This window comes from Halichoerus grypus, chromosome X (assembly GCF_964656455.1).
Source record: "Halichoerus grypus chromosome X, mHalGry1.hap1.1, whole genome shotgun sequence".
NCBI classification, from domain to species: domain Eukaryota; kingdom Metazoa; phylum Chordata; class Mammalia; order Carnivora; family Phocidae; genus Halichoerus; species Halichoerus grypus.
Window position 1 is genome coordinate 4,400,149 of NC_135727.1, and position 11,719 is coordinate 4,411,867.

The following is an 11,719-nucleotide window of genomic DNA, read 5'->3' on the forward strand; positions in this document are numbered from 1 at the left end:
ATATTTTAAGCCACTAAAGTTTGGGGTAACTTGTTATGCAGCAATACATAACTAATATACCTCCCATTCAAGCAAACTGCTTGTGATTTCCCAGTCCACACTATGCTGCTTCTTTTCTCTGGGCTTTGTGTGTGTGTATGTGTGCTATTCCCTCTTCCCAACCCTCTTCATTTAGCTAATTCTGCTTTAACAAAGAGCTCAAGCATCCCCTCCTCCAGGAAGACTTCCCTAATTGGGCACTGCAAAAATTGCTCCTCCTCCTTACTCCCTAGGAGCCCCCTGCTGACTTCTATCAGCGCCACTTACTGTATTTCAATTGCTGTTTATTTAACTCCGAGGCGGTTTGAATTCTGCCATGATTTCCAGATCCTCAGCTTCTCCTGGGATACTTGGGACTTAGGACGCATTCTCCATGCGCAGCGTGGGTAATCACACAGATTTTTTGGAGTCAGCAGACATCAATTTGAATCCACCACCAACTCTCTGTGTAACCTAAGAGAAGTCACTTAGCCTCTCTAGAACCCAGACCTTCTTATTCCTGGAGTGGGGAGGGGGGTGAGCAGCACCACAAAGGGGAATTCATATTTGTACTCTTCCTGCATTCCAGGCACTGAGCTAGGTATTTGATGTTCCCGCTACAATCCTGTGTGGCCTCTTAGTCTTAGGATGATCTCCAATACCTAAATCAAGGTAGAAACTTTGGGGATTATGCTACTCGATCAGCTGCTTTTATTTCATAAATTAAATATAGGCAGAAGAGGGTTTCTTGATATAGAAGTTTAAAGTGGTTCCAGCACAAGAGGATTAAAAACATCATGGCTAGCCCAATATTTTTAAGTGACATATTTCAGCCTTCTGCTAATGTTTCATTGCTGAAGTATCAGCCCTTTTTCATGTAAACCACTGAGGGCTTGGACAGAGGACAAAAGCATCATATGTTCTACACATCTTGCAATGAGAACTGTCAAATGTTGCAATCAACATTACCGCAGTATCACCGCTCACATGCTTCCAAAAGACTTTTCAAACAAAAACCCACCACAGGCCTGGAACAAAATACACAGCCTAGGAAAATGTGCATCTCACATTTCCTCTGTGGATTGAAAAAAACCAACTGAGGCCTGAAGCCAACGACAGGAAGGTTCTTTGAGCGTTTCCTCAAATGCTCCCAGTTTAGAAACAGATTTAGAAGTGTGAGTGTGGAAAGGGGGAAGCCCCCTTCTAGCCCAAGGGATTTAGTTTCCCTCCAGGGAAATTTCTAGCTCTGACACTCTGGTATGATCATACTATAGCAGACAGATCCTACCAGGGTGTCTGCTGGAGATTTCCCTGGAGAGAAACTGATAAAAAAAAAAAAAAAAAAAAAAGCCTGAAAAATGCAAATTCCAGACTAATCCCAAAATGGAAAGACGCCTAGGCTGACAGCATGAATGGTCTGTGATTCCAAGTTACAAACTTTCCCTTGTGGGGAAATGTGAGCTCAGACCTGTTACCCCTTCTGAACCTGCTTCTCTTCAGGGGCTCTGTCTTATTGAAAGACTCTGCTACCCCTCCAGTGCCCCAAGTGAGAGAATAATAGACTCATTCTCAACTCCTTCTTCTTCCTCATGCCCCCACATCCAATTCTCCAATCCGTCAGTGAGTCCCAGCAATCCTAAATTTCTCCTGAATCCAACTTTTTTTTTCTACCCCCATTACCACCACTCTTGCACAAGCCTTCAGCACCTCATCTAGGTAGACTCCCACAGCCAGCCCCTATCCCATCTTCCCCAATGGCAGAGCAATGCTGTGTGTCCACAAATCCATTTCATTTTCTCCCTGGGCACACAGAATGACCACATCTCCCAGCTGCCCTTGCAGTTCAGTTGGGAACCATGGAATGTGGGTGAAAAGGATGAAATGCCACTTCTAGGCCTTATCGTAAAGCCTATTCTTCAGTGACATAGAGGTCATGGATTGAAAATGGTGGCACCACAAATGGAAGGAGCCGGGATCCCTGAGTCACAATATGGAAGGCTGCCAGCCAAATATCTGATTGGAACTGTAATGTCAATGAGATGTAAACCTTTTATTGTGTTAAGTCACAATATTAAGAATTGTGTTAATTAAGGGTTGCTCTCTGCCCCTCCCCCCCACTCTCACACTCTCTCTCCCTCTAAAAAAAAAAAGAATTGAGGGTTGCTCTTTGTAGCGGTTGACTTATCCTAACACTCTGCTTCCACTCTTGCCCCTTCCTGTGTCTTCTCTTCTTCTCACAATGCCAGTGTAATTTAACTACAAAACGTACCTGAGCATATCACCATCTACCACTCCCCAAACATGAACAGATTAAAATTCTTAAATGCTTGCCCTTGACCTTAGGAAAGTTCAAAACTCTTAAGATGGCCTACAAGGTCTACCCCTGTTGAACTTTCCCATGATCTGTCCCTATTCATTCACTCATTTATTCATTCATTCATTCATCCATTTATTTATTCAGTGAATATGTATTGAGCACCATCTATGTGTCTATAGCTATACTAGGTCTGGGGATGAGGTAGAGGCAAGGGAGAAAAGAGGACAATCATTTGGGAAGCTATCATATTTGTCCAGAAAGAAAGTGAGGGCCTGAGCTACAGCGTGTCTCTAGGCTCTAACACTCCAGCTCTGATGGGACTTAACAGAAGATCCAACCATGGTGTCGGAGTCGGAGATTTCCTTGGAGGGATATTGATGAGTAAAAGCCTGAAAATGCAAGTTCTAGCCTAGCCCAAAGAGAGAATAGAAGAATTTGAAGACAGATATTTACTTACAATGGACAGCATGAATGAGAAGAGGGGTGGATCCAAGATATTTTAGGAAATACATTTGGCAGGATTTGGGAACTGACTATGGAGAGTGAGAAAAGGCACCTGGGGAGAGTTCCAGATGGCAGGCTGTGGTGAAAAACAGGTCTGGGGGGAGATGATGAGCTCATGCCAATACCACAATGTGTTGATGACTATAGCTTTGTAGTAAGTTTTGAAATCAAGAAGTCTGAATCCTCCAACTTTGTTCTTCTTTCCCAAGATTGTTCTGGCTATTCTGGGTCCCTTGAATCTCTATACAAAATTTAGGTCACTTTGTCAATTTCTCCAAAGAAGCTACCTGGGATTCTGATTGTGATTACAATGAATTTATAGATCAATTCTGGGAGTATTGCTATGTGAAAAATCTTGTCTTCCAACTCATAAACATGGGATGTTTTTCCATTTATTTAGGTTTTTAATGTCTTTCAACAATGTGTCATATTTTTTACCCATACAGATTTTGTCCTTTTGTTAAACTTATTATTACTAAGTATTTTATTTTGATGCTATTGTAAATGGAATTGTTTAGTTTCATTTTCAAATTGTTCATCGCTAATGTATAGAAATACAACACATTTTTGTATACTGATCTCGTATCCTGCCATTTTACTCATTTATTTCTTCTGACAGTTTTATCTGGAAATTCCTTAGAATTGGCCATACATAAGATCATGTCATCTGTGAAGACATAGCTTTAGTTCTTCATATTCAGTCTGGATGCTTTTGTTTTTTCTTGCCTAATTGCCCTGGCTAGAACTTTTAGTACAATGATAAATACAAGTGGCATAACTGGGCATCCTCGTCTTGTTCCTGAACTTGGGCGGGGGAAAGCTTTCAGTCTTCCACTGAGTGTATTAGCTGCGGGTTTTCCTAAGTGCTCTTTATCAGGTTGAGCAAGTTCCCGTCTATTCCCAGTTGTGTTTTTTGTTTTTTTTTAATCATGAAACGGTGTTGGATTTTATCAAATACTTTTTATGTATCTATTGATGTGGGGTTTGGGTTTTTTTTTATTTTATTGATATTGTATCCCAGTTCCTTTTTTAAGCTAAAATCTTAGGATGAGTTTCAAGATACAAAACAGAGTGAGAGGTTGCTCTGGTTGAAGCAGGAAGAGAAGCCTAGGGCTGCCAGGCTGGCCCCGCCAGCCATTCCCTCCCAAGTAGCCCTGGGTTCCAGAGAAAACTAAGGTAGGGTCCGAACAAGAAGAGCAAGTGGCCCCCACAGCTCTCATCTACAACTCCTTGTTGGGCCTGGCTCTGTCAGCTAACTAGGCCCTGACCCTCAGCCTCAGGAGGCCCCGGTTGGCAGGGTTGGCTGATTACAAGTACCCAGCCACTTTATCAGCAGCAGCTCATTAGCATCCTGAAAATTGCATATTTATCCTGGCGTAGGGCTCCAGAGTCAACTCCCCCACTACCTCCCGGGCTGAAGGGTTGATCTGGGGGCTTTGGAATCCTTCACACTTGCCCTTTCTGACGGTCTCTCTCCATTAAACAGCTCAGACCTATGGTTACAGCAAAACCTGTACTTCCCGAACCTTGATTATAATCAACCCAAAATACAGAGGTTCAGTATCTCAAACAGATTGCAGACAGCCCACTGATTACTTTTTGGGAAGACTGATTAAGAAACTTTATTACAGAAAATGAATGCATCCAGTGTCCCCAAATACATTTGTGACAAGAACAGACACACAGGAGACACAGACAATAGTTGCTACATCACAACCTTGTTCTTTCCAAAGGATAAACCATCATTCAAAAATGGGGTGAGGGGGTTGGGAGAGAGGTGGTTAGAGAAAGCAGGTACTGTCCTTTGGATTTAAAAAAAAAGGGGGGACCAGGTTGGCATTGCGAGATCACACACTGGGGGCCCAGAAATCAAGCTCAGCCGAAGCCTTAGATGGCGACACCATATGCTACTTGTAACGTCTCCAAGAAGCTACAAAGCATCATTCCATTAAGAGGAGCGATCTTATGCTGGGGTGAAAATGTGGGCCAAGTGGCCTCAACTGGAATCTCTTTAGAACTCTGTCTGCTTAGTCAAAGATCACTTAAGCAGCTCCCTCACTTGTTTAGCACAAAAGTGTTACAACCAGATAGACACCACTTAGCAAGTCTGCGGACCTTTGGGACTACAAGTCGAGCTTCTCTTCCATATTTGATGAGGTTGACCAGTTCCCAAATCTTAGCCTGGTACATCGTATGCCGGGCAGCAGCTGGAGGAAAGTGACAAGGGCATGGCTGAAGCAGAGGGGCAATCCTGGAACAAGTGCCTCTGGGCAAACCTCACGACCAAGGGTTTTTAAATTCGTGGTCATTTTCTAGAAGAGCTTGAAACACATTTAGGACAAATAGTTCTGATGTGAAAAGGAATGGCTATGAATACCCATTAGAGATTGGGCCGGTGACCATGACCGTGACATACCCATCCAGGACCTGACAGGGTGGGGAGGACACAGCCTGCAGACATGCAAATAGTGGATTTTAAGAAAAAGCTGCTTTCTCCTGAGTAAGGTCACTACAACACTCCCGAGAGTGCTTCGCAGCCTCAAACACACACAGCCGAGTATTCATGCTGGGCAATAGGAACACTCGCCCACAACACAGTGTCCTTCGTTACTGCCGACAGTTAAGATGGGTCAGCCCTAGAAAGGATTTTTAATGCCACCACGTACCACTGTGGCCATCACGTCACCCCCTTCCCCAACTGGGACAAAATGTGACACCGTCCACCGGCATGAAATAACCACTGAAACACAAACCAAGCTTCTTCGAGTTTAACAACATTTAACAACCGCCTACATTTGCAGTCAATGAGCTCAAACTGTGGGCAGGCCATCCTACTTTTCATAGGACGCATGTAATGCTTAGAAACGATCGCTCCCGTCAGCCTGCCTGCAGTACAGGTGGCCCCAGACGCAGCCTGCAACAGGGACCCCAGCCATCTTCCTTGGGCTGTTCGGTTTCTTGAAGAAGTAGGAAAACAAATGGCTACCGTTCCCTACCCCACCACCCTTCCCCTCACTGGGGTCCAGGAGACAGAAGCAGCAGCTCAAGACACCTCCTCCACTGTTGAGCAGAACCAATGATAATCTGCTACATGTACTGGGGGCAGGGGCGACGAAAAAAAGAAAAAGCCTGAACGTTTGATACATCTTACCCTTGGGACGTTTTTGCTGGTTAGCAATGAATTTGGCCCCACGGTATGGGGGGAGGGAAGGCGGTGGCGGGAGGCCAAAAAAAAAAACAAAAATTAAACCTACATAGTAGTCAGCTTCAATCCTAAGCGCCCACCTTTCTGCACCTCCTTGCCCGGGTCAAGTTATCTCGGCTTCTACATTCAGCAGTTCAGACTTCATCCTAATGCCACTCAGACACAAACAAAATCACGTAGTACCTTCGAGTAGCCTCTTCATCTCTATCCTAAGTAAGCCGGCCACATTAAGAGAAGGTACCAGATGTGCAGGGAACCTGGTCGCCAAATACAACGGAGTGGGTTGTTAGTAAGACTGCTGTGAGTCAGAAATTTAGACTGTTATAATAGAGAACAGTTTTAAAAATGTAATACTGTTTATTTAACTTCAAAAACATTTCAGCATTCTAAACATACAAAAAAATAACAGAACGTTGCAAATTGTGTTTAGTACAGAAGGTTCTTGAACTTTCATTGATGCAATGGCTCTTCGCTTTGCTGACAATGAAGAGTTCTACAGTTTGTTTAAAAACAAACAGTTTAAAACTACCGCACTTAACTAAAAAGGATCCAAACACTTCTCATGCCAGCTGACCCCCCCTTCGCCACAGCTAAGAATGGCAGCAGAATGCTAGGTCACTATATACAGAAACAAGACAACCGGAAGCTAAATGGATGCCCACTGCAGTGTCCACAGGTCCAGCCTCACAGTGCACGCCCTGAGCTACCGCCCCTCCGAAAGGCATCTTCCCACAGCCTCAACGCCGAGCAAGGAGCATCAAGAGTTTGTCTCGGTTGTTTTGTTCTTTTTACAAACTATAGATATGTACAGTTGATAACTCAGGATTTCTAGCCAATAACCATATAGTTAACACCACCTTACAAATTAAAAAAAGGAAATGCCAGAAACATCTTTAAATGCCTTGTCACACCAACAGCAAAGTGCACAGAGTGAGGAGAACACGAGAGCCTTTTCATTTTAAAAATGTTGGGAAATATGTACAACTTTGATACAGTTTCAGGGTGCTCCGGACACCCATGGCCACTTCATGTAAACCACTGACAATTTCTAGAGCACTTTGAGAAACTACAATATGACCATGACCCAATTGTGTAATTAAACCTAACGAGGGCAACAGACACGCCTCAAATAAGAGGGGTGTCAATGACGGCGCTCCCTACTCTAAGGTATTCACAAGGAGACAGATCAACAGTTTTTTTTATTCATCCTCCTCCTCCTCCTCCTCCTCCTCTTCTTCCTCCTCGTCTTCTTCATCTTCCTCTTCCACCTTTTTCCGGGCAACTTTGGCGGGACCCTTTGCGCCATCAAACTTTCCTTTAGACTTATAGTCAGCGACATCCTGGAAGGAACAGGGACACATTCCAAATGAATAGACAAGCTCTCCCGCAGCTGTTTTAGCAAAGGGTAGAAACATGCTGTCCCCACCTCAGAATTGAGAACAAGTAAGACAGGGCTGCTATTTGAAGTATTTGTTTCCAGATACATACAAATTTGGTTCTCGGCTGCTCGAATTTAAAAGTTAAGGAGTGTTTAATAGGACTACCAAATTCTCTGCCCATGGCATCCCACATTATCAAACTTTTTAAGCCTGCCTGCAGTTGTCCCAAAGACAAAATTCTGCCAGAGAAGCCTGAACACCAGCAATTGCGGCCCATCTTGTAGGGAGATGGGCCCTTGCACGCTAGGCTCACTCCTCAGCCCAGCAAAGCAGCCTTACACGCCCAACCCGCCCATACCCGGGGAGGCTGACTGCTTGCCCATGCGGCCCAGTAGCCTGGGCACACCCGGGCCCACCTCACCTTCTCGTACTTCTCCTTCAGCTTTGCTGCCTTATTGTTGTAAGGCTGCTTTTCACTGTCACTTAAGTTATTCCACATCTCACCCAGCTTCTTTGCCACATCGCCAATAGAGATACCAGGGTTTGTAGATTTGATCTTGGGACGGAATTCTGAACAGAACAGGAAGAATCCAGACCTTCGGGGAGAGAATTGTATAAATTAGATGAGAGCCCGAAAAAAATGTGAGCTTAAGCCCAAATCCCCTGTTCCTCACATACTTCCTACCACTATGACTCCTCCCTGAAGTGAAGAAATGTGTGATACCATACACAGTGTTACCAAGTTGTAGGTTCTAGAATGTTTAAGATGCTTCAGAAATACATTGTTACTTTCTCAGGCTCTCAGTTACTGGAGAAGGGGGAGAAAAACATACCTAAGGACCCTGACACCCAGAACTGGGGTGCCTCCCTCCCAACGGAAAGGCCAACAGGCCAGCACCACAAGCACACAGCTCACAAATACCTCAGCCTTAACATCGGATTTCCCTGGCATAGCATCTTAAAGCTCTAAGTACAGAATGCGTTGCAGGGTATCTTGACATTTTTAGATAACATGTCCTCTTAAAAATCCTTCAAGTAGAAGGAAAGCTCTTAACTGTTATCCTGAACCCTACAGTCACTTACGGTGGCCTTTTGGGGGCATTAGGGTCCTTCTTCTTCTTGCCTCCCTTAGCTGGTCCATAATCCTTCATTTCTCGATCATAGCGCACTTTATCTGCCTTTGCCATTTCATCAAATTTAGACTTCTCTTTCCCAGACATTGTCTGCAAAGAACAGGACCTGTTAAATTCCTCGGAGCAGAGAGCAGGACTTAAAACCCTCGTCCAGCTTTAAAAAATAAAAGCACACACACAATTCTAAAGGCAGACAAGAGGAGCCCAGGAGGAAGAAAAGAGCCACCTGGGGCTACTCGGAAGGTGAGTAACCCTATGTGTGAAATCCAACTAAGGCTAGCTTGAAGGACACAAAAGAAAAGTACCTTCCACCTCTCAGAGCACTTCTTGGAAAATTCTGCAAAATTGACAGGGACCTCTGGGTTTTTCTTCTTATGTTCCTCTCTGCACGTCTGCACAAAGAAGGCGTAAGCAGACATCTTGCCCTTTGGTTTCTTGGGATCACCTTTAGCCATCCTGACTGTGATGGATGAAGGAAGAGAGACAAAGAAAAACAAATACAATGACTAGAACAGATCTACAAGATACACCAAAGGCAGGGCAGAATCCGAATTAAGGTCACCGCTAGGAAGCAGCCCCCCACCCAATGCCTGATGCCACTGGCCCGTCGAAGGCAGAGTGGGGAGGAAACCAGCTTCACTGTCGCTTGTCATTTAACTTTTGACCAGCATGAAGCGCGCTGGTTTGCGAGTTACTTCTCCGAGAGCGAGAGCGATCAAGTTCTCCAAATGGAACCGACCCAAGTGGGGTGGCTCAGCGCTGCATTCCGATTCAGAGCTACTACGTTTTGGAAACTACAACCACAAAGTGGGAAGGGCGCGGGGAGGACACATTTGTAGGGGTGCAGGCGGATGACAGAAGCTTGAGACCAATGACTTAAGGCTAGCCGTCAACTGTTTATCTGCTCCGTTACAGACAAAAATACTGTCACCGCTGCTAAACACAAGATCAAAGCGGGAGAACTGTAAATAGGGAACATTTCAAATTTCACTACTGTTGATGCATTTTGGCTCATAAAAATGGCTTTTGCAAGAAAGGTGATCTGGCAAGTGAGCAGCTATCCCTGTACTATTAGTTCCAATCTGTCACTCTGTCATTATCTAAAGGGGGAGGGGATGCCAAAAGGGCTAGTCTTGCTCATCAGTAAAGCGGAACGCGTGTCCAGCCAGGAATACTTTCTCCAAAGTTTCCAAATAAAAATGCAGCTGCGGCTTGTCATCGTCCCTGTCCCACCCCCCAGCTTCCCGCCATCTTTTCCTTTTCCCACACCCAAGGTCATCATGTAAAACTACAGCGTTCCCCTTTGCAGGGACCGACTGAGGGGCTGCGTTAGGGCCCCGCAGTGGCTGCGCGGGTGGGGCGGGACGGGGCGCAGGGGAGCCCGGGGCTGGCAGCGGGCAGCCGGGCTGGGCCCCGTGCTGGGTCACCCGGACACCCATAATTCACCTTCCATTTTGTCAAAAGCTTCCTGATGAAAGAAACTGCCCCTGAAATCCCCCGCCGCCACCCCCGGGGGGCGCGCGGGGCCGGGGGCGGCGGTGGCAACAGCGCGCCGAGGGCGCGGAGCCGGGCCGGCAGCGGCAGCGGCGACGGTGGCGCCCGCCGTGCCTCGGAGCCCCGCTCGCTAAAATGGCTGATCCGCGCGGCCGGCGCAGGCGGCGGCGGCAGCGAACAAAGCGGTCCGGGCCCCGCCACCGCCGCCGCCGCCGCCGCCGCCGCCGCCCGCTCGCCGGCCCCCCACCCCGCCCCGCCCCGCCCGGACTGCCCGGGGGCGCGGAGCGGCGGGGGCCGTGGGCCGGACCCCCCCCCGCCGGCGCGGGGCGCACTCCTCGGGATAACAAAGGCGCCCGTGCAGCCATGACGCTCGGCCGCGCCGGGGCCCGCGGCGGCGCCCCCGGCCCTCCACGGCGCCAGCCCGGGGCCGCGGGCGCCGGAGCCGAGGCCAGAGCCCGCCCGGGAGCCCCGCCCGCCCGTCCTCCCCTCGCCGGAGCCCAGCACCGCGCCAGCCATGTTAGCGGCGGTCGCGGCGGCGGCGGCGGCGGCGGCGGCGGCGGCCGGCGGGCAGGCGACGAGCGGGGGGCGGCCGGCCCGCGCACCCCCCGGGCCGCCGGGCGCTCCCGCGACGGCCATGTTAATGCAGAAGCAGCAGTGCAGCCCGCGGGCCCGCTCGGCGCCCGGCCGAGCCCGGGAGCGAAGTTTGCCCACGCCGCAGCCCCCGGCGGGCACCGGCCGCCCGCCCCTCGCCGAGTCCGTCCCGGGCCGGGAAGCACCCGGCCCCCTTCCCAGTGCCGCCGCCCCGCGCCGCGCCGCGCGCCGCCGGAGCCCGCAGCCTGCAGCCCGCAGCCGCCCCTGGGCTCGCGCCGCCGCCGCCGCCGCCGCCGCAGCTGCCCTAACATCTGGCCTCTGGGGGCCTCGGCCCCTCGGCCGCTGCCCTGGGGGGGGCGGGGGGAGGGCGGCGGCCGAGGGCGGCTCCCCGAAGGGGGCTCAGCCCCGACTGCGGGGAGCTGAGGATGAAGCATTGAAAAGTTGAAACACCTGAATTGCTTCTTCCTTCCCGGCCACCTAGCAAGAGGGAAGGAGAAGGGGCGGGAAGGGCGCGGGGACGACAGGCGGGGGGGGGCGGCGGCGGAGCGCGCTCGCGGCGGCGCGGGCCGGAAAGTTGTGCGGGCGCTGCGGCGGCGGCGACAGTGGCGGCGGCGGCGGCAGTGGCGGCGGCGGCGGCGGCGGCGGGCGCGGGCGGTGCGAAACGTACCTGTATTGTTCGCTAGTCTGGGCAGCGCAGGGCACGACGCGCGGCTCAGCGCTCCCCAGCCTCGCGCTAGCTGCCTCCACGAGAGCCGCCTGATTGGCCAGCGGGCTCCGCCGTTTAAAACAGCCTCCTCGCCCGGCCATTGGCCGCGGGCCTCATGCATATTAAACAGGCGCGGGCGCCCATTGGGCGCGGCCTCTGGGATCATTCATTCAAACAGAACAACCCGCCGGCGCTGGCTGCTGAGGCAAAACAGAGGGATAATAATATTCTCGCTTTCCCACACGCACCGCCCCCCCTCTCGAAGCGAGCTAGGATCTCAAAGGACTTTAGAGAGGTGGCCCCGCCATTCCCGGCGGCCTCGGCCTCTGGCGTGGGAAGACGAGGTCGAGCCCAGCTGCGCTGCCGTCTGCT

At 49.9% G+C, this 11,719-nt stretch overlaps 1 protein-coding gene across 2 annotated transcripts; it reads right to left on the reverse strand.

Moving 5' to 3' along the window:
* Positions 1-6,381: 6,381 nt before the first annotated feature.
* On the reverse strand, positions 6,382-11,393 carry HMGB3 (high mobility group box 3). 2 transcript variants are annotated; one of them, XM_036101428.2, is made up of 5 exons: positions 11,309-11,393; positions 8,862-9,016; positions 8,507-8,646; positions 7,845-8,019; positions 6,382-7,384 (listed from the first exon to the last, which is right to left on the reverse strand). In XM_036101428.2, exons 2-5 carry the CDS (start codon positions 9,009-9,011, stop codon positions 7,244-7,246), a joined length of 606 nt encoding a protein of 201 aa, XP_035957321.1. In that variant the 5' UTR covers positions 9,012-9,016; positions 11,309-11,393; the 3' UTR covers positions 6,382-7,243. The 2 variants fall into 2 exon arrangements, with proteins under 2 accessions (XP_035957321.1, XP_035957322.1); XM_036101429.2 differs by lacking the exon at positions 11,309-11,393 and adding an exon at positions 11,092-11,149.
* Positions 11,394-11,719: the final 326 nt, after the last annotated feature.